Source organism: Panthera leo, chromosome A2, assembly GCF_018350215.1.
Source record: "Panthera leo isolate Ple1 chromosome A2, P.leo_Ple1_pat1.1, whole genome shotgun sequence".
Classification (NCBI taxonomy): domain Eukaryota; kingdom Metazoa; phylum Chordata; class Mammalia; order Carnivora; family Felidae; genus Panthera; species Panthera leo.
In genome coordinates, this window is record NC_056680.1 from 108,227,274 (window position 1) to 108,251,291 (window position 24,018).

The 24,018-nt window shown below is 38.0% G+C and overlaps 1 protein-coding gene across 7 annotated transcripts in view; it reads left to right on the plus strand.

Annotated features, from left to right (window-relative positions):
• Positions 1-24,018, plus strand: part of LRRC72 (leucine rich repeat containing 72) — a 48,221-nt gene that overhangs the window by 771 nt on the left and 23,432 nt on the right. For 5 of the 7 annotated variants that reach the window (XM_042919407.1, XM_042919398.1, XM_042919359.1 and 2 more), the window contains exons 2-5: positions 5,220-5,330; positions 10,057-10,126; positions 21,061-21,142; positions 23,081-23,191. In XM_042919407.1, coding sequence (XP_042775341.1) covers positions 5,220-5,330; positions 10,057-10,126; positions 21,061-21,142; positions 23,081-23,191 — 374 coding nt within the window. The remainder of the gene's footprint in view (positions 1-5,219; positions 5,331-10,056; positions 10,127-21,060; positions 21,143-23,080; positions 23,192-24,018) is intronic. The other 2 variants (XM_042919377.1, XM_042919368.1) reach the window with 2 other exon arrangements.

Consider the following 24,018-nt stretch of genomic DNA (forward strand, 5'->3'; position numbering starts at 1 on the left):
GAACTGAAGCTCCTGACAGTAAGTCCTAACTAAGCTATGGTGCATGTGAGTTGCATGTAGCTATAGGAGTTTATCATCAGAATACATAAATCATCAAAGAGAATCTTTCTTCTATAGATTCTGATGTGGACTTCATTCTTCTGGGATTTAACAATTCCACAATTATCAAACATTTTTTTTTCTGTTTTATCTAGATCCTAAGGCATCAGGGCAGTGGAGGAAGCTTGCTGCTATCTTCCCTGTGCCAGAACTGCCCACACCCCAATTCCATGTTGGATTGCTTTTATTTCCCTGGTTTGTTAACCAGTTAATTGGAAATCTGTTCACACTCATCAGACAACTGACATTGTTGTCCAGATTCAACACCTTTTCTGAGTAATGAATACCCTCTACCTACTACCTTACATAACACTGCAGATTCAGATTCTAGTTTCTTGAGGGGCACCAGGGTGGCTCAGTCGGTTAAGCATCCAACTCTTGGTTTCTGCTTAGGTCATGATCTTCCGGTTCCTGAGTTCAAGCTCTGCATCAGGCTCTCTGCTGACAGTATAGAACCTGCTTCATATCCTCTGTCCGCCCCCCCTGCTCCTTCCTTGCTCTCTCTCTCTCAAAAGTTAAATTAAATTAAATTAAATTAAATTAAATTAAATTAAATTAAATTAAATTAAATTAAAAAACATTAAAAAAATAACAAATCCTACCTTCTTGAAATTTGCTTTCTTGGCTCCCACTCTGCTCTTGTTTCTCCTAACTTTGTGAGCATTCTCCCAAACCCCCTTCCTTCCGCTCTCCCAACCCAATTCCCTCCTGTCTATAAATGGAGACACCTGCCAACCATCTAACCTGGGTCCCGCTCCCTCCTCTGTAGGGACCTGACTCACCACGCTGTGCATACCCACCCTGACATCTCTGGTGAGATCCACACTTCCACCTGCAGCTTTCTGGTGGATGTCTCGACCCGTGTGTCCCAGCCGCCAGCGCCACAGTTTCAGCATTTCCAGCTGAATTCACTTTCCCTTCCAAGACACCTCCTCCTCTTCATGTCCTCACAAGATCATCACCACCTGTGACTTTGCTCACCCTTGTTCTCAACCTTCTTATTTGCCAGTTGCCATCCGTTCTCTCCGTTCTCTCCGCACACCCTCTGTCCTGTCTGTTCGGCACTCATTCCCGCTTGCCACTCTCCTGGGGCCTCGCCCTGATTTGCCAGTGGCAGCCGTGCCTCCCACCTGCCGTTGTCTCTGCGCCTCAGCCGATCGTACCTGTTCCGCCTGCTAGAGTCTTCTTCCTGAGGCCTTGCTTTGTCACAACTTTTCTGCAGTTTAAACATCCCTTAATTCCTATTGCCCCAGAATGGAGTCCAGTGCTGAATTAATCACTCCAGAGTTCTCAAGCCCCTTGTTTTAGAGTACCAGCACAGCAAGGGCACCAACAGAGATGGAAGAAAAATGTCTTTCAAATACCTTGATATTGGAGAGTGTTTAAAAGCATGGATGTAGTTATGATGGGAAAAAAAGAGAACTTTGTTGGACTCTCTTGCGCTGACTTTATCATGTTGCTAAAATATGTATTTCATATATATCTTATAAAATGAAATTGATTTTAAGTTACAGATTACATACAACATGTGATTTTAAGTTTGAGTTCTTCGGGCCTATAAAAGTTTTGTTTGCACGGTGAGTAAGTGCACACTTCCGAGCACAGATAATATGACGCCAATCCACCTTTCTTAGTATATTTCTCACAATTACCTTCCACAGGCCTTTCACTGCATTCAAAGACCACAAACCATACATGTGTCATACTTTCTTTCCTTGCTTCTTCTCCATTGTGTATTTGCTCCCTTCTGATTAGAAGCACGCTCATCAATATTCTGTTTTTAATTTCTCATTACCCTTTCAGGTCCAGCCTAACTGTCACTCATGCCCTGAAATGTTCGTGGAGTTCCTAGGCTGACAGTAATTTCTTCTCCCTCTGTATTCATCAGAGCATATCCTCATTGTCCCATATCCCTTAACACCTGTAACCTTCCTTTACAGCTCTGTGTGTCCTGTGCTCTCTGAGTAAAAGCTTTACTCACAGACAGCGGACACCTTACCTGATTCATCACTACATTTATTCGCTAGTCTAATAAACTAAACTAGTCACCACCTGAACTAAGCACTCGGGGGTCTGTGGTTCAGCAAATGATGGAACCACTATTTTAAAAATGGTCCATCTTAAAGAATGCTGTTTTCTGCAGCTGCTACGGAAATGGTACGATGTTTTCTCAAAAAATTGCACATAGGATTACCATATGATCCAGCAATCCCACTTCTGAGTATATTACACTCAAAGGAAGTGAAAACTGGGACTCAAATTGATGTTTGTACACCCATGTTCATAGCGGTGTTATTGGCAAAAACCAAAAGATGGTTGCAACCCAAGTGTCCATAGACTGATAAATGGAACAACAAAATGTAGTAAATACCTATGAAAAAATATTATTCAGCCTTAAGAAAGAAGGAAATTCTGACACACACTACGACATGGGTGGACCCTGGAGACATTATGCTAAGTGAAATTAACCAGGCATAAAAGGACAGATATTGTCTGATTCCGCTTAGGTGAGGTACCTGGAGTAGTCAAATCCATAGAGAGAGAGAACTGAAGGATGGTTGCCGGAGGGCTGGAGGAAGGGGGAAGTGGGCAGTTAGTGTTTAACGGGTACAGAGTTTCATCTGGGGAAGAATAAAAACTTCTGGAGATGGATGGTGGCCACGGTTGCACTACCATGTAAATGCACTCAATGCCACAGCACTGTACCATTAAAATAGTAAATTCCATGTTATATATATTTTACCACAATAGAAACAGAGTTCAGGGAATGAATGCTTGTTGTGCGTCTTTAGATGAAAGGGATATGCTGCTCGTGAAGTTGTGTGTTGATTGGGACCTGGAACTGCTCCACCACGGATGCTCTGAAACTTGAAACTTCTTGGCACGTTTTCGTGTTCTTTGGCACTTTGACATTAATACTTGTTACTAGATTCATACCAAATTTTTGGTTGGAAAGAAACATACCATGATTAAAAGCTGTGTAAATAATTACACCAGCGATTTGCATATTATGCTGATTGTTTCAATTTCCCTTTTCATCTCTTCATTTTCAAAATTTGACTCAAATCCTTACAATATTTATTCTACATTTTCAAAGTTTGTGTCAATTTCCAATTACTGAATTAATATGTACTTCTTAAAATATCCCAAAATTATTTTTAAATGTACAGGTTAGAAAATGAAAGTCCCCCATGATCTCAAGTGATAACTTTTGTTACCGACTTGGAGTGTGTGCAAATGCACACATGTATGTGTATACATGTCATTGGTAACAAAAATGGTATTAGCACATGTTATACTGCCAATGGCATTTTTACTTTTGGATATCTTTATATGTTTAGATATCTGTCTGTATATATTTTTAAGCTACTACACTATATTCTTGTGAAGTTACATGTTAATGTAACCTATATTCCAATAAAGGGGGCATATTTCACAAATATAGAAAATGTATGCTGAGATGAACAATGAACTTCACATTGTGTGTGTGTGTGTGTGTGTGTGTGTGTGTGCATGCAGGTACACGCACATATACAGACTAGTATATTTTTGAGTGCTAGGTGTAGAATGGCGGAATTGAGTTAAAAGCCCGTTTAAAACTTTCATGGAGAGCTGCAAACTGTTAATTCTACTTTGGCTGGATTTTAACATCCCAAACACTTTAACACACTTGCAATTGGCTGTTTATAGTAGAAGCTGATAGTTTAGATTGTTAAGTTAAAATATCCAGATCCAGATGCCTAAGCCTGATCCAGTGGGTTTATCCAAGCCCCCAATTCAGCTTGCTCTTTATAGAGTCACAAAATGCCCTGATGGAAATGCCTCCACCTGAGCCAATGAGTTCTCTAAGCCCCAAGATCCACCTTGTGTAACAAGGTAACAAAGGAAGTTTGGGAAATACATTAACAGTGACTCTCAATCCCTGGTATATCTATCTTCCTCTCTTCTTTCAATATTTGTTCATTCCATTAAATCTAACTCTTCTTAACATCCTCTACTAAATAACAAAGCTATTGTCAAAATTTCATAAATCACTGACAACACAACCTCACCACCCACGACAAATCCCAGCTGAAATTTGGTGATTGTTTTGACTCTGATAATTACAATGTTTATAAGATTCCAGTAGTGCAACAATTATACTTTCCACTTTTGTTGTGTCTTGTTAGCTTTACTCCTTCATGGCAAATTATAGATGGGCTTTAATTTTTCTGTATCATTTTAGGCCATGTGGCTTGTAAATGTTATTTTGTAATTTAGCAAAGGCTCTTAAAAAGAAAAAGCAAAGCACTTAAATTGCTGTTGTTGGATTTGTATTTTCAAAACAAAGCCTATGGGAATAAAAATTACTTCTTTCCCATCAAAAATTCCCACGGTGCAAGTATGTTAGTAACTCGTGAAAAATGAAGATACTGTTCCTTCGCAAAGAAAGGGAAATGATATCTATTCACTTATTCATTGGTCTGACGTTTATTGAGAAGTTACAATGTGAAACACCTGTACAATAATATGTATTGTATCCTACTCTACCTGCAATGGTGATACCAAGGATCTTCTGTAAGCTTTATGAAAAAGCTACCAAATATGAATTCTTCATGTTTGAAAGAACATTTAAGAATATTTAAAGACCAAATCATTCGGCCGCATAGAAAATCAAAAACATGCTTTTGGGAGCACCTGGGTGGCTCAGTCGATTAAGCATCCAACTTAGGCTCAGGTCATGATCTCATGGTTCATGGGTTTGAGCCCTGCATCGGGCTCTGTGCTGATAGCTCAGAGCCTGGAGCCTGTTTCAGATTCTCTGTCTCCCTCTCTCTCAGGCTCTCCCCTGTTCACATTCTCTCTCTCTCTCAAAAATAAATAAAACATTAAAAAAAAAAAACTTGCTTTTGGTTAATATGTACACATACAAACTTTTTTCTTTTTGATTAAAAATTATTTACACATCTGTGCCCAGGATTAAGGATAATGAAATTCAACCACAAAAATGATTAAATAATATATAATTGTAGTGTTGAAATTTATTAGTTTAGAGTGGTTGCCTCCTTATTCACCTTTCTTTTGATCTTCTTGTAGACGTTATTGTTATTGACTGCAAATGTCTCTGTATTTTTGCTCAGTGGAATGTGGCTTGACAGATTAATTATATGTTATCAGGCAGTTGAAGATCAGCTAAAGATATGTGGCCACAAGAGGGATGCTGATGTCTTTGAGCTGTTCCTTTCTCAAAAGTAAGTGTCCTTTATATAAGAATTAGAAGAGCATCATATTATAATGTTTCACAGATTCACATGTTCTTTTCCATTGTTTTCCCCAAGGACTGGCTAGGCAAGTACCAACCTCTAATTACTTTACCATTCACTGGCGTCTCTATTAGAAAGGCGAAATTAAAATAGATAAAAACAAAGATTATGGAGCCAGGCTGAGTGTGAATCCCAGCTCTGTCTCTTCCAGCTGTGTAATCTTGGGCATGCCATAAAACTTAGGATTGTCAGATTTACCAAATAAACATACAGCAAGTCCAGTTATATGTGAGTTTCAGAGAAACAGATGAATATAATTTTTCTTTAGTATTAAGTATGTCTTACACTTCCTTGGGTTTCTCTGAAATGCACATGTAAATGGGACTCATATTTTATCTACCATGGCTTCTGCCTGAGTATAACAATGCTATCTGCTTCACAAGGTTGTTGGGTGAAGATTAGGTGTGATAGTAGAAAGTAGAGGGCCTGGTTGACAGTAAGCACTCAGTGAGCATTAATACAGTTAATATTATTACTGTTATTACAGAATGGCGGCTCATTATACCTCTGTACTATAATAATAATCCTATTATATTATACCCCTAGCCAACAACCCCTGTACTAATTTTACAGGTAAGTAAGAAAACCTCTTCCTGTAACAACCCCCTTTCATGCCCCTCCAACTCCCCAAGGTGGGAGAGGTAATGTGGGCTCTTCTACAGAGTAGTCACAATGCCTGAGATAGAACCCCATGTGTAGGAGGAAGATGAAGTTATGGGTTAGACTGGACCACAGTTTTTACTAGCCAACAAGTGACATCTGTGCGGCTATACTTTGAATTTAATAACAATGACCCTACTCCTACTCTTCTTTCCCCCCTTTCATGCTTTTCAATCTCTATGAATTCTATGTATTATTTTAAAATAGGCTAGACATATTTCGACTCATGTAATCTTTGGAACTCAGCTACTTTTTAAAGCAAATGTCTCACTCTATCTATCATTGAAGTCAGTCACTTTATTGCTGGTGATTTGTGGAAATCCTTTATTAATAAACATATTTCTTTTGTGATGTATAATTTTTTTAGATTAATAAGTGCAGAGAAAAATATTTATCTTGGTAACGTTTCTAAATCTCTCTATAGTAACGGAAAAAAGAGCTGGCCAATTTAGGATTTTTAAAAATGGGTATTTTAGAATGGAACAGATATAGTAGATAATTCTGACACACTTAAAGTCATGCTTTGAATCTCTCTATAGATCAATTAGCTTTATAATACATATTTTATGTGGCCAAAGATCGCATCTCTAAGCCTTTCATGATTTTAACATCTGTGTAGTACAAGGGTAAGCAGATAACAATAAGAAAAGCTTTAAAACACTAGAAAAAAATAGAAATATTGATCCTCTGACAGTGAGTAATTACTGGTCTTCTCAACTAAAGGACAATACATTTTATATCCTAAGAATACTAAGTTATCATTTAATACATCTGGGTACAAAAACTATATGTATTTCTCAGCCCGGACACCATTAAACTGGGTAAACTAGGTTATTTGTTGGAGTCTCTGTTGCCAAACAGGAAAACAAAACAAAATAAAACAACAACAAAATCAACTATTTCCTTGAGTAATCATGGAGAATGCATACTGTGACAACAGAACTAACATGTTATTGTCGCCATAAGTCATTGCCATCATTAGTCGTAGGATTTCTTCTCTTTGTCTTCCACTGGCATCACCCCGAAATAAAGGGCAACAGCCCTTTATTGATTTCTAACAGGTTTATGTGCAGAATTTACTTTTGACTTGAATTAAAGTCCTTTTAAAAGGGAATCAACTTTATTACCTTATATAATACAACTAGTACAAGAAAATTAATGACATTAATTTGACACAATTGATATTTCAAAGTATTAATGTATTAAAACAACCCTTCTGGGAAATCCTTGGGGAAATCCTCTAAGTGGGACTTGAGTTTCTCTCCTACCACATAATGATTGTTTTATTTCTCATGGGAACGGATGAAGTTAATGTATTATCATTATTGCCCAGTGCAATAATTTAGGTGTACCAAGATCCAAATTCTTCTTCCCAGAAATAGGCTACATATCTACAGTGGAGGAGAATGCATTATGCATATCAGTCTCCTATTAGGAGTTGATTTGAGGAGTCTGGAATATTTTGTGTACCAGAGAAGTGTTCAATGACCAAGAGTGCATGTCTAAAGGACATGCACTCTGCTTGAAGTCTTTTGTTTGGGATACTCTGAGAATTAAAAAACAAAAACAAAAACAAAAACAAAACAACAACAACAACGGAAAACGTTTAAGAAAAAAATACGAGTAAGGTGTGGAAGAGAATGACCGAAAGAAAGAAAGGGCAGGGGTGGATGTTCTTTCCAAGTTTTTACTGAAATTCCACTTGGTTAACATGCAGTGTAATATTAGTTTCAGGTGTAGAAGTTAGTGATTCACCACTTACATATAACATCTGGTGCTCCTCACAAGTACCCTCCTTGATACCCATCACCTATTTAACAGAATACCAGCTAATAAGTGTAAAAAGAATGAAAGCATCAGAAAAATCAGCATTTTATAATCCCAAATCTTCTGATTCACTAAGTATCATCAACCAAAGCTAAATCCATTGAATAAGTTATTGGGGGACAAGACATACACATAGTCGTTAGAGTTTTGCCCCACACATAACTGCTCAAGACAACATTCATATACTTTTACAATGGAGAAACTTGGCAGATGCAGCCTGAACCCCATGACTGAACTTCCTTCACCAAGAGTGGGGCAAAGTGGCATCACTTGCTTCATAATGTGATGCGGCAATCATTACCTTTGTAACTGAAAAAGGGCCCTCCTTGAATTTAATCATGAGGAAGCCATCAGACAAATCAGGAATGTGAGACATTCTCTCAGAAAAGTGTCCTGGGATCTTCACAAAGTCAGTGTGAAGGTAATAAAAGGAGAGGGAGTGACTATTCTAAATTTAACAAAACTAAGGTATTATACCAACTAAAAATGCAGTGCATGAATATTGATGGGATTCTGGATTGAAACAAAGATGTGCAGGAGCAACAGGGACAACTTGAATATGAAAAGCATGGTAGATGATATTATTGAATTCAATTTAATTTTTAGGGGTGATAATGGTATTGTGCCTCTGCAGGAGAATGTCCCTATTTGAGGGATACGCATGCTCAAGGTGTTTAAGAGCGAGAGCCCTACGATAAATCTGCAATTTATGTTGAAATGGTTCACCAAGAAAACTATCAAACAATAAGGACATATATTATATAGATTGGAGATAGCGAGCAGAGGTGTGGCAAAATATTAAAAATTGTGAGGGCTATCCAAGCTTTCAATGTACTATTCCTTCAACTTTTCTGAATTTTGAAATCTCTCCACGTGAAAAGTTGGTGAGAAAGTTGCTTTTGTTTAGAAATGTTGTTTGCATGATTTAGAAAATACGTTTTCACAAAAAATAGGAAAATACTAGTCCCTCAGTGTCGCAAAGCTAAAAAAAAAAAAACACAAAAATTTGTGAAAGGATGTTACCACCAATGAGTTAATGTATATAACATTAATTAACATTAACGATTTTTAAGGGCTTAGAAAAGTGCCTGCCACAGAGTGTGTGCTCTATGCCAGTGTTTGATAAAGACATATATGTGTACATACCCAGCCTGGGCACACAGTTTCTTCCATTAGAAATAAAAGAGATCTGAATATTTGAGCCCATAGCAGTCAAGGGCTGACTATTCTCAGGATTTTGCCCACTTCACTGATAATTCCCCCTCTCCACCCCAGGCCTGTCCCTTTGCTGAGTGAGCCACATAGCAACAGGACTCAGGACCACCTGTATAATTCAAAAAGGATGGTGATATTTTGATCCCATATTTAATAAACAACAAAGGAAGAGTAAAACACTACCTAGTCTCTGTCTTTTGACATACTGCCATTTCCACGTCTTAAGTACAATGTGGCCAAGATCTGGACAACCCCAAAGTAAGAACCTCAAAGACATTGTGGAAGTAGGAGCTGATGGTGTTTTCCACATTTATGTGCAAGTCCAAGGTCTTCCACACTCACTTTTCCCCCTCTGCCCTGTACCCAGTAAAACCTTTTTTTTTTTTTTTTAAATATTTATTTTTGAAAGAGAGAGAGAGAGAAAGTGCAAACGAGTGAGCGGGGTAGGGACAGAAAGGAAGGGAGACACAGATACTGAAGCAGCTTCCAGGCTCTGAGCTCTCAGCACAGAGTCCAAAGCGGGGCTCGAACTCACAAACTGTGAGATCGTGACCTGAACTGAAGTCGGACACTCAACCAACTGAGCCACCCAGGTGCCCCCAAATCTCCTTTTTTAATTGTAGTGCCAATAAATGTAATCACAATGAGATGTAAATTTCTAGGAATGTGATCAAATGTTTTCCTTAAGTATTTTCTTTAACTGGCTGACAAAATCTTAATTCAAATGAATGAAGTATAGCGATGGTATTTTGGAAATTAGTAGAGAGGTGTGCCAACAACTTTGAAAGAACAAAGACAGAGGCCTTTACAGTTATTCCAAAGACCTACTATATAACCCACCTTACCCATGAATAAATTAATTGTTGCTAATTAATAGTTAAATTAAATTAAATTAAATTAAATTAAATTAAATTAATTGTTGCTAATGTTAATTTTTTTCATTCCTTTCCAGGGAACTGACGGAAGTCATTGATCTCTCTAGGTTTAAAAAATTAAAATACTTATGGCTACATCACAATAAGGTAGTTCTATTTTATCTTTAAATAGCTCTATAATTAAATCACAATCTTAATTTCATGTTTTTGATGAAGCTAATCTTTAAAAGTATTAATATTCTATACTCCTAATTTAAGTAAGAAACAAAATTCTTACATGATCTGTACCCTCTGGTACTAACAGATGTGTAAAGTCAACTTTTTTTCTTTTAATGGATTATTCCAAAGTAGGTTTTTTCAAGTCTAATTCCTCTTCGTTGGCCTCTCCCAGCTCCTCCTCCCCTTTTATCCCAGTGGTACCTGAAACTGACAGTTTCTGGGCTGTGGCAAACTACGCCCTTGGGCAGGATCCCTTGTAAAGTACCCCAGATCAATATTCCTTCAGTGGTCTGGCATGCACTTCCCAGCACTCACACACCTTTTTCCTGCTGTCAGAAGCCAAGCAGGTGGTCACCTCCCAGTGACCTAAGCCAATCTACTTTCTCAGGAAGTGCCAGACGGTAAGCCACCATGTCCCCAACTGCAGGGAAGTTCACTGAGTATGGCCCTTAAAGGTTCTCTTGGAGGCTAGAGTTTGGGAGGCAGTGCCCTCCCACTGCCTCCCCCATAGTGGGTGCCTGGCCGGGGCTCCAAGTTCTTTCCAAGGCAAAGAGCAGAACTGAACTAAAATGCGAGCTTAGACAATCATCAGTCGGTTATTCTCAACTTTCAAAAATTTGACTTTCCAACAGCTTGTGTTTTGTTCATTATGAACTCATGATCCAATCTTAACATTCTGAATTTCGACTTTCAAATACCAGCTGATTAAAAAGAAATAATTTGGGGCGCCTGGGTGGCACAGTCGGTTAAGCGTCCGACTTCAGCCAGGTCACGATCTCGCGGTCCGTGAGTTCGAGCCCCGCGTCAGGCTCTGGGCTGACGGCTCAGAGCCTGGAGCCTGTTTCAGATTCTGTGTCTCCCTCTCTCTGCCCCTCCCCCGTTCATGCTCTGTCTCTCTCTGTCCCAAAAATAAATTAAAAAAAAAAAAAAAAAAGTTGAAAAAAAAAAAGAAATAATTTCAGTTTTCAGCAGTAGTCTGCTTGTCAACAGTAGTCCCGACTCAAAGCACAGAATCCCTAAGCAGTCATGTTTATACAAGCATTTCAATATTACATGGCATTTTCAGTCTTCTCTTTTTTTTTTCTTAACTAACTAAGTGGGAAATGGAAAATGAAAGTGCTTCTCATATTAAGTGTAAGTATAAGTCTCATGAGCTTGAAATGATTTCTGAGAGAACAAACAAATCACCTTCAAGGCCCAGGCGACTAGCAACTGAAATGGAAAGTGTACGCACCACCTAAGGGCACGCAAGTTTAAAACTCTTTTAAACACTCTGCCAAAAATGATCCTGGGTCACAGTGTGCGACCTCTGATTAGAAAAAGACGGAAATCATCAGAAGCATGGCCAAACTGACTACTCTTTGTTTTTCACGTGTGCCTCTTGTGGTGTTCATCTCTGAAGGAAAGAACGTGTACAAATATCAGCAATGTGTCTACAGGGAAAGATATAATTAGGGATTCTTAAATATCTTTTAGCTTTGTGTTAGTGAACACTATCCCATTTCCAGTCATTGAATTTTCACACAATTGACTTGAGACACATTATATACATAGGAAAGGATGGTACACGCACTCAACTATTTTACTTTCTTTTGTTTCTGAAGGGCAGTGGGTGGGGAAGGAATGGAGGAGGCTGATTTCTCTTCATGTGCCTGGTTATGTACATTCAACAAACTCACTATATTATTTCCAACATCATCATCATTTAACTTTGTTCATTTAAAAAATAGACTTACTTAGTTCATATAGCAATGAAAAGATACCTTATCCAAAAATCCGGTGTTCATTCGATAAATAAATGAACTCCTGTAAGTTTTCCTATGGGTCAATAATTGGCTGGTTGCTAAGCTGCTGAATACTTATAGTCCATGAAAAATTAAAGCCTTAATTTAGGGGGCACCTGGGTGACTCAGTTGGTTAAACATCTGGCTTCTGCTTAGGTCATGATCTCACGGACAGTGAGTTGAGGCCCCACTTTGGGTGAGCTCAAGCCCTGCTCTGGGCTCTGCACTCTCTCTCCCTCTCTTTATCTCCCTCTGCACCTCATGGGATTGCCTCTCTCTCTGCCCCTTGCTCATTCCTGTGCTCTCTCTCTCTCTCTCAAAAATTAATTAATTTAAAAAAAAGAAGTCTTATTCAGGATCCCAAACTCCAATGAACATATTAGCTATGATAGTACTTCAACAAAATCCATGTGTAAAATTTTGATTATTACTTTTCTTTATTTTTTATTTAATTTTATTTTTTTTAATGTTTACTTATTTCTGAGAGAGAGAGAGAGAGCGAGAGAGACAGAGCGTGAACGGGGGAGGGGCAGAGAGAGGGGGAGACACAGAATCTGAAGCAGGCTCCAGGTTCTGGGCTGTCAGCATAAAGCCTGCTGTGGGCTCGAACCCACTAACCATGAGATCATGACCTGAGCCGAAGTCAGACCCTTAACCAACTGAGCCACCCAGGAGCCCCACGATTATTACTTTTCTTTAAAATCTAGATAGCTCTAGGATGACCGCAAAGAAGTTAATATACCAGCATTGAAATGATGTGTGAAAATACAGTGAAAAACATCAACACTGACACAGGAATGTAAATATTTAGAATTGCAACATTTTGTTAACAATGACCAGAATCTGTGACTGGCATTGTTCTTACATTAGAGAGTATCTTGAACTACCCTCTATTTAGGAAAAACCAAGGCACAAAGTGGTAAAGTAAAATGAACACATCTTTGTTGTTTACTCTTTTATACTCAAGAATTTTGTTGAGGAATGTGTATTGGATATTATTGGTTGTCCATCCAATATCCATTCTTTCTTTTTACCTAAACAGCAGAATCTGAATTTAGGTTTTTGTACATACTTCTCTTTTTTAATCAGGTAGATACCGCATCACCAGTTGCAGGGAATGGATCCTATACTGTCTAAGCCAATCGGGATAATCCCATCCTCCTTGTGAGTGGCTAGTCAATGAATGGGCACATAACCCAATTATGGTAATAGAGACAGAGGAGGCATCTGCTAGGAGGCTTCTGTGAGACGTTTCCTCAGTCCTAAAAGGGAGCACTAGAAGAGAGGTCCCTTGGTTCCTCGATAATTTCTTGCCTAGATAGGAAGCCAGGAACCATTCTCTCAGCATGAGAATGTAAGCAACATTTAGAGAAAAGTACAGCCCAGGGACTCATTGTGATACTAGGACTGAGGCTCTCATAGCCTCTGGACTTCTTGGTATGTGGGGTAATAAATGTTCTCATCTATGTGCCAGTTTGAGTTCAGCTCAGAAGTTACCTGAAGCCAAAACATCCTATCTGATGTGGCTCGTTTTGTACTTACGGTTAGCCTACTGACAGAATGTAACAATAAATGTGATGGTACCTGGTCTCACGATAAAATTAAGAAGGGCGGAGGGAGTGGCTCTCTCTACTCATGGTAAGGGCATGGCATTTGCAAACTACCTGGAATGGAATATGAGAAAGCTATACTCTTGGGAGGCAATGAATGTAGTTTGGTGTATTTGGAACCTAACATAGCTAGAAGCAGGTGTATGTTTCCTCATCATTCTCTAGTGGGTGATAAAACTGGAGCATCTAATCTGACCCTGGACTTGCAGATTCAATAGGTAAAAGTTGCTTCCAATTCCCCAGCTTTCCTAGGTTTGCTCAGGCAACTCTGGTTCCTTTATTATGCTCTCTGAGGGCCCATTTCTTCCTCATACTGCATAGATATTCACTAATTCTGCAGCACCTCCATTTCTGGGTCACCTTTTCTCATCTCTCCTCATGTAATTAGTGGGAGGTCGCTGCTCTTACATGCACATTAACCGAGGCCCTTTAAATACCCCCTTCTTTGTCTCATCTTCTAGAATAACTGACTGAGGGAATTTTAGGTCCACAGCTAATCCTTACCAACCTTCCATGAGAAGTTGAGTGATTTGCATTTTATACTACACTTTCAAGTGGTCTATACTTTTGATCTTTTTGTGTTTGGGCTCATCACCTCAAAAATTGTTTTTTAATTCATTCAATAATGAACTCTTTTTTAAAAATTTTTTTTTACATTTATTTATTTTTGAGGAACAGAGTGAGACAAAGCGTGAGTTGGGGAGGGGCAGAGAGAGAAGGAGACACAGAATCCGAAGCAGGCTCCAGGTTCTGAGCAAGCGGTCTGCACAGAACCTGATGCAGGGCTCGAACCCATGAACTGTGAGATCATGACCTGAGCCAAAGTCGGACGCACAACCGATGGAGCCACCCAGGTGCCCCAATAATGAACTCTTAATATTGGTGCCACAATGCTAGTATCCTTTTATTTCTGGAAGAACGGCCAGTACTTGGGTATATTTCATTTGTCTCAGATTAGAAGAAGCACTTGATGAAAAACCCGTATGTTGCTTCACCAAGCAACTGTCAAAATGGAATCTGAGTTTCTGCCATGTAGCAAAGACCAAATAGGTGACACATTTTACAAACTAAATCTAAATAAAAGTACCTCTTCTGGCAAAGGTATTGTTCATAAACTTCATCATGTAAAAAATAATTGAAATACTTATTTATAATAACATATTCCATACTAACTAACCAGAGAATGGTCAGATTAAAATAAGCAAAATTGCTTTGAGAAAGATGCTGGACTCTGGGACACCTGGGTGGCTCACTCGGTTGAGCATCCAACTTTGGCTCAGGTCATGATATAAAGATTTGTGAGTTCAAGCCCCACGATGGGCTCTGTGCTGACAGCGTGGAGCCCGGAGCCTGCTTCTGATTCTGTGGCTCCCTCTCTCTCTGCCCCTCCCCTGTTCATGTTCTGTCTCTCTCTTTCTCTCTCTCTCTCAAAAATAAATAAACATTAAAAAAAAAGAAAGAAAGAAAGATCCTGGACTCATTCTTCTACACCATTAAGATACGTTACTCTTTCCTATCTCCCAAGCATTCAGCACATATTGAGAATTTTGTAAATAGCACAAATCTGATTATTTTAGGAAGGGACATTGATGCTCAAAATTAGCAATTCACAATTTGAAAAAAGAAATAATTATTTTTAATGTGCTGTTTAAAATATTTGTAAAGAGTTCTTGAATTACTACTTTTTTTCAAGTAGCTTTACAACATATATCATGGAATTTTAGTTGGTTCTTTCAATAAGGTTTGGATATATATATTATATATTCATTTATATATAACATACCTTGCTCTGAAAAACAAATTTAGAGCAGCACAAATCCCATGGCAGAGCATAAGAACTGTTAAGGAATAAAATGAACTAACATGCATTCCATATAATTTGGGCTCTTACATGTTTCTGTTGCCTCAGGTCAACATTAATTCTATCCTTTATGTCAACTTTGTTGAGAGAATTATGTTTTGCCAAATATTTAAAACTTCTTCAAAAAAGTAAATCAACATAAATAACCTAAATAAGGCTTCACTGAATGGTTATGAAATTCATAGATATCTACACTGTGTATCTAGTTATGATTTAAAATGATTTAACCAAAAAATGTAACCTATTTTGTAAAAGGGCATATACAAAAATTTCAATAACATGGAATACAGAGGGGAAAACATGAGAATAAAAGTCTTTGTATTGGATAAATATAGTTATTCCTGAATATTTTTAATGTATAGATTTTATTTTCACATATTGTACATATTTTGAACTGAGATACAAATGAATGCATTGTTTTCATTTCTTCTACAATAGCACCATAAAAATGAACTTAGGAATCCTGGAAGTATATTGACTTTTTTCTTTTCTTCTCCTACATAATTCAATATGTATTATTAAAACTCTACCCAACTAATACTTAGACATTTATGTAAATTTAGGAGATATTGTGATTTCTGTCATCAAACATACAACAATATACCCTTTTAAGTAACACATAATTATAGAATTTCATCATTTTTTAAAATTTTTTAACACTTTATTTTATTTTTTGAGAGACAGAGAGAGAGAGAGAGAGAGAGAGAGGGAGACAGAACACGAGCAGGGGAGGGGCAGAGAGATAGGGAAACACAGAATCCAAAGCAGGCTCCAGGCTCTGAGCTGTCAGCACAGAACCCAATGTGGGGCTCAAACCCATAGGCGTGAGATCATGACCTGAACGGAAGTTGGACACTCAACCAACTGAGCCACCCAGGCGCTGCCCCCACCACCCCCCATCGTGTTTTTTAATCACTGGCCTATGGTGATTTGCCCCTAGGTTTTTGAAACTTGGTAGGTTGTAGGTCAGCCAGGTGCAAGCAATTTTTGAGAGATACCCATATTACCCAAGAGATCAACATTAGATCAAGTGAATGGGGCAAGTCAAGCCAGTGACTCAAGCTGAGCCTGGAAATGAGCTTGACTGACAGCTCAGCTTCCTACTCTGGATGGTAATGAAGTGCAGTGGTTCCCAGCAAGGACGCTGGAGCCTGAGTCAACCTCAGTTCTGCCATATGCTAGCTGTGTAATCTTGGACAAGTTACTCAACAGTTCTGTACCTCAGTTTCACTTCTTAAAATAAGGTAATGATAGTACTCTTACCTTATGAGTTTATCATGAAGATTAAATAAATTGATATACGTATCATCCAGAAGACATTAATTTGAAAATATTTTGAATAGAAAATACTCTTAGTTTGAGTAATGGAAACTTTTAGATTGAGTGATGAAAAATATTCCAAAAGCCAATATATACAACTTTAATTGGTTCTTTCAATAAGGTTTGGGTATAAATATATTTATTTATTCATTTATATAAAACATACCTTGTTCTAAAAACGGCTTAGAGCATTTGAAAAATGAAATAATAATATTTAATGTGCTATTTTAAATATTGGTAAAGAATTATTTGGATTACTACCTTTTTTTCAAGTAGCTTTACAATATACATCATGGAATTTTAGTTGGCTCAGTATATACTGGACATATATGTTTAGAGATTAATTCTCTTCTATTTTTTGTCAGTTTCACACCAAATATTTTTGGGTATATTTTAAATATGATTTTTGGTGAAAAACATTGCTGATATAGTAGAAAAATAATTTATAGAGTATTTTCCATTACTTAAACTGATAATATTTTCTATTACTTCAAAGTATGTATGTTCAAATTAATGTCTTCTGGTTACTTTATATAGAGGTTCCTCTTTTTTAAGGAACCAAATTATGGTGTACTATAGGCCAGTTTTTGATCCAAGAGTCAGACAGACTTGGATTTTAATCCTTGCTCTGTTGTTACCTTGAGAAAGTTGGTTAACTTCACGGAGCCTCAGTTTCCTCCTAGATAAATAAGGGATAAAACAAATAACAAAGGGCTATTGTAAGCATCACACTAGATCATGTCTGTAAAAACATCTAGGTCAGGGGCCAACTAATAGTTAGCATTTAATAAATATGACTCTTCCCTCTTCCCTTGACTCTAAATCAGCAGTTATCAACCAGCAGTGACTTTGCACACAGACCCCCACCCCCATTCTTTCCCCTGCAAGGGGACATGTGGCACTCTCTGGAGACATTTTTGACTGTCACAAGTGGAGTGTGTGTGTGCTACTGGCATCTAGTGGATAGAGACTAGATTTGCTGTTAAACATACTATAATGCACAGGACAGCCCTCCCAACCCCAACAAAGAATATTCTGGCCCAAAATGTCAGTAGTTGTAGAGGTGGAGAAGCCCTGTTCTAAAAGAATGCCTCCATGGGGCTCCTGGGTGACTCAGTCGGTTAAGTGTCCAACTCTTGATTTTGGCTCAGGTCGTGATCTCAGTTTGTGGGATCATGCCCCACATCTGGTTCTGTGCTGACAGTGTGGAGCCTGCTTGCGATTCTCTCTCTCTTCCTCTCTCTCTCCTTTTTCCCAGCTTGTGCTTCCTCTCTCTCTCTCTCTCCCCCAAAAGAAATAAACATTTAAAAATAAATAAATGAATGCCTCTTCAATTCTAAATTCATGCTGGCATAATTTTTTCTCCACTAGTACTTCAGTGGTTACCTGTAAGTGCTTTAAGTACTCTCAACTCTCTCTCTAAAAATAATAATAATAATAATAATAATAATGATAATAATGGTGAAATAATAATAGCTGTGATTTATTGAGCATTTGTTATGTGCCAAGTCTTGAGCTAAAATAAATGATTTGTGAAATGTCACATCCAATATAAATCCTAAGGCGATCCTTAGAATTAATAGCGTAGACTTTTCTAAATGGATAATTATAATAACGTTTTACTTTAACACTGTCAGTATGAATGTCAGAACAATCAGCATGTGTCCAATTCTCATGCCTAGATCTTGCCTTCAACAGCTTACTACATTGCAATGCCTATTCAGTCTTGTGAATTCCACCTTAGAGCTGTCTCTCTCTCAATACCCTCTACCTCTCTTCTCCCTGTCATTACTTTACTCTGGGCCACCATATATTCTTCTGAATTAGCGTAACACCTTTTTTTTTTTTTTCAACTCCTCCCATTATACTTACTATCCTTTCTAAACCATTTTCTTCTCTGCCATTTTCTTTCTAAAATAAAATTGAACAGTAACACTCCTGTGCACAAAATCTTGTAATAGCTCCCAGGGTCCTCATGATCTGGCTTTATCTCTTTCCTCCCCATTCTCCTATGCATCTCACCCCAACAAACAGTGCAGTCTTAAAATCCCAGTCATCATGGTACAATGACATTAATGCTCTTGTGAAAACTGTGATGCTATAATCAAGATGAAATTATGGAGTTTATTAGTATTCTTCCTGCGTTAATAAGTAATGCAAGAGAAATTAAAGCCCTGACTAATTAGAAATGTTCTGTCAATGTGTGGTCGGGCAGGCAACTGGAAAAGAAGAGAAGACAAAGTCATGCTTTCCAATGGGGTTTGTTTTCTATATTTATGTCGGGTGTGGCTATCATTAGATCAGGGAGTGGTAAGGGGAAGGAAGGCAGTGAGTTGCTGTCAGGAGGCCAGAAGGAAGAGTAGAAAGGGATAGGAAGCCAACTGGGATCCGCCCCTCATTGTGTTGGTAGGTCTCCTACCTGGGAAGAACACAGCCCCTCGTATGACCTAACAAAAGCTGTGGTGAAATTACTGGTGGTCCTCCTGCATGGGCGCTGACATAATTTGGTGCAGATGAATCTGTGAAATGATGAGATAAACAGCACATGTGCCTTTTATAGCTTCATAATTTGCAAATGTTGCAAATATAACAACAACAGAAAAATAAAAAACAATTCATTAAAGAAATCAGTTGTGCAACTTGGGACACAAATCTAACATAGCTTTTCTGAGCTATGAGAGGGCGTGACTAAAATTCGCAATGAATCCTCACTTAATCACACGGTTGGCATCTATCTGAATCAATCCATCAAAGGCCAAAAACATTTCACTGATAATAATTCCTATGATAAGCTTTAATAAACACTTAAAACTAATGTATAATCATGAGCATATACTTTTGTATTTATAAAATACGAAGCACTTGGTCAATAACTATTAATGGGAATAGTCTCCCTGATAGATCCTGTACTAAGTAGACAGATAGCCTTATATTTCACTTACCTGCAGCTTTTAGAAGATACCGCCCTGCCTCTGACTCATCCGTCCTCACAACTCAAACAAATTGTTAAATTTTACCCAAGTCATAGAGTCAATTTTTTTTTTTTAATGGAGTTTTGGTAGAGTAACAGAGCCACTTCTGACATTCAGTTTAGAGTGGAATACCCCATTTCCTGGGTATAGTACTTAATGGTTCATTTGAGGAATTTCAAGAGTGCTTTTGACTCTTTGCAGTTCATATAACTAAATTTCAAAACTGATCTTAAAAATAAGATGTGACTTCACCATATTGTTAGGAAAATGGGGGAGGGGGTGGAGGCAATAAGATACCGAAGAAATATGGTTTTCCTTTCCTTAATGAAGACATAAAACTAGCAAGCAAGTGATTAACTGTAGAAGTCAAATGAAGTGTGGGAGTGGTCAAGACAATGGAGGTTCATGGGCGTGGAGGTTGTCAAGAAAGTCCTTGTTTAAAAAGATGGGCTGTTAAGCAACAGGATGATGTTGTGCCTTGCCCTTTCCTTGCCCTAAGAGTTGTGGCTGGTCAGGCTGTTAGCACTGGGCCTGCCCTCCTGTGTGCATTCAGATTACACCATCCTCTGCTAAACTGAGATCTGCTTACAGAAGGACACTGAGCTGGAGGAGCAGAGATGGTTCATAGACTCCAAGAGCTGGAGCAGGTGCAAGTTTCGTGAAACAAAAAGTGGGTCAAAACAGGGTGAGAAGAAGACAGTAGTGAGATGCCAGGAGATCAAAGGATGGTTTCAGCAAATCCCCCGAGGAGGGGACACCTCCTATGGAGGTCCACTCAAGGATGGTTTGATTCACTCTGCCGGCCAATGGCTGATCCTTAAGAATTATGGGAAATGTAGAGAGAAAAGTCAAGCAGGCTAAAGAGAAGGCGTGACTCACACACAGCTGCAGAGATGGCTTCACTGTTGAGGACAGAGCCCGCGGCACACACTAGTCACTCCATAATGTGTGATGGTGAATCAGTGGGTACACGGGACCACCTCCAATGAGACTGCAGGAGGCAGAACTGGGAGAGAACATTAGATAGAGCAAAGGGGCTAGGCCAGATTACAGGGGCCTCGAAAACCATGCAAAGACGTTTGGTCAAGACATTATGAAAGGTTTGTCTTCAATGATCTGAACACATCCTTTTCATCACAAAGTCCTCAGACAGTCCAGATGTGAAATCATGGCCCAAACCAATAGGTGACAAATAATAATAACAGCAAACATCAAACTTCTATGATCTCATTATAACTTTATACATATATGTATATACATACACATTTATATATATAATTACTATAGAAAATATATTATTATCTCTCATTTTCAGCTCCATGGAATAACATTTCTAACTAGAAACTATTGTCTGACAGAACTATATCTAAACAACAATGCCATATTCGAGATAGAAGGTATGTCTTACATTTTTTCTGCTGTTTGAATAGATTTTCAATTGAGTAATAATTGGTAACTATCATATAGCTAATGGCAGGCAATGATCTGTTTTAATATTTCTGTTGGTAATATGTAGTGAAATCTATTTTTTTTAATGCTCTTATGGGGATGCTTGTGTGGATCAGTCATTTAAGCATCTGATTACCAGTCAAGTCATGATCTCGCAGTTTGTGAGTTCAAGACCCACATTGGGCTCTGTGCTGACAGGTCAGAACCTGGAGCCTGCTTTGGATTCTGTGTCTCCTTCTCTTTCTGTCCCTTCCCCACTCGCGTGCGCTCTCTTTCTCTCTTTCTAAAAATGAATAAACATTAAAAAAATAAATACATAAAAATAAAATGCTCTCATATACATTTCATTTTAAGAAATGTGCTTTAGGGGCGCCTGAGTGGCTCAGTTAATTAAGTGCCGAGTTTGGCTCATGATCTCACAGTTCCTGGGTTTGAGTCCCAGGTCGGGCTCTTTGCTGACAAGCCTGGAGCCTGCTTTGGATTCTGTGTCTCCCTCTCTCTCTGCCCCTCCCCTGCTCGTACTCTGTCTCTCAAAAAATAAATAAATGTTAAAAAAAAAAAAAAAGATGGAAATGTGCTTTAGACTACAGTTTTAGTGAAATATTGTCATATACCTTATTCAAAATGTAAAAGAATGTTTTAAATAGAAATTTTGGGGGCGCCTGGGTGGCTCAGTTGGTTGGGCGGCCAACTTCGGCTCAGGTCATGATCTTGCAGTCCGTGAGTTCTAGCCCCGCGTCGGGCTCTGTGCTGACAGCTCAGAGCCTGGAGCCTGCTTCAGATTCTGTGTCTCCCTCTCTCTGACCCTCCCCTGTTCATGCCCTGTCTCTCCCTGTCTCAATAATAAATAAACGTTAAAAAAAATTTTTTAAATAAAAATTTTGCCACTCAAACTTTATAAACTTTATGAAGATTTTATAAATACTCTTAATGTTTTTAGTGACTATAATTTTTGCCAAATTCCTCTTTCACTCTGAATTAATTTTACGTATCTAAGCTGACAGTTTCAAGTCAGGTATAAAAGTACATGATGTACTATGATCATGAAATACAAAAGGTACAGCACAAAACATTTTTTTAATATCATGTATCATAGGATCAAAATACCATAAATTTTAAGATCCACCGTGAGTTCGGGGCACCTGGGTGGCTCAGTCCATTAGGCATCCTACTCTTGATTTCTGCTCAGGTCATGATCTTACAGTTTGCACGATGGAGCCCTGCTTCTGTCTCTGCACTGACAGTGCAGAGCCTGCTTGGGATCTCCCTCTCTGCCCCTCCCCTGCTTGCACACAGACACTCTCAGAATAAATAAACATTAAAAAAAAAAAAAAGATCCACCATGATTTCATGTACTGTGAAGAAAGAAAATCTTCCAATTCAACTATGATGTGGCTATAGTAAAGACACAACCCACTTTCATTTATGCTAAAAATGCGGGGAAATGTGAAATTTAGAATCAACAAAAGTAATGTGAATATTCTTCCTATTGTGTGAAGAAAATATTTAGCTGCGCAATTTCGGGGAAAGTACCAATTCAAATGAGTAATTATTCCCTTGATTGGCCTTATAAATCTAAGTAACAGTGACAAAACAAAACACAATAAAAAGAAGAGTAAAGAAAATAACCTCTCTGAAATCAAACAGAAAAATGATAGCTACAGGAAAAAATGTAAAACAATAACAGTGGGAAGAAATTGACTCTACATTCCCACATCACACTCAATCATTCAAAGTCTTATGTTTTGTTGTATTCTCAATGACAATTCACATCATTAGTAGTGACTCCTTTTACCAGCTGAAATGTGTTCTTTGCTTTTGTTTAATTGGCATGTTTAATTAGCATTAAAAGCATTTAAGATTTTGTACAAAATAATGTTTTTCAGGCCTGCACTCTCTACCTTCATTGCATATCCTCCTGCTACACCACAATGAGCTAACGGACATTGACGCAACAGTGAAGGAATTAAAGGGAATGCTCAATCTGAAGAGCCTAAGTATTCATTTGTATATTTATATGGCCATAAGTTAAAATAGTAGTAACACAGGAAAGGTTGCATTTTTTAAGTTTCAATTAGATCAGTGGTATAACTAAATACTTAAATATTCCTGAAAAGAAGACTAAATCTTATTCGTTTTAAAAAATCCTTTTTTGAAAGAATAACAGGTGGAAAACATTTTTTGGAGAATTGATATGGCATCTCAAAGGGAAATGATGGAAGTGACAAAAGATTTACATGTTTACACCTGTATGTTTGGTTTTATTTAAAATATAAATGTTTGCACATATTATGTGATTCCATTTATATGATGTGTCCAGAATACATACATCTATTGCGATAACAACACTGAGAGTTCACTATTTTTAAATAGATTTCTGTTTGTCCACTGCTGGGAGGGAAAGGGGGGACTGGGGAGTGATAGCTAAAGAATTAGGGGTTCTTTTGGGAGTGATGAAATGTTTTAAAATCAACTGTGATGATGGTTGCACAACTCTTTGAATATACTAAAAAACATGAATTGAATACTTAACAATGAGTGGTATGTGGTATGCAAATTATATTAATAAAGCTGACACCAAAAAAATTAAAAATTTTTAAAGCTTTCCAGTGGGTGAACAGAAAATTTCATTCATGTATACTGAATCACCCCCAAGAAGGAGGTGACCTACGTAGTGGAAGGCAGTGTGAAATGGGTTGGAAAAATAAATAATACATAGTTCTTGCTCAATAAGCTCATACTATTTTTTTAATTTTATTTTTTTAAATTTACATCCAAATTAGTTAGCATATAGTGCAACAATGATTTCGGGAGTAGATTCCTT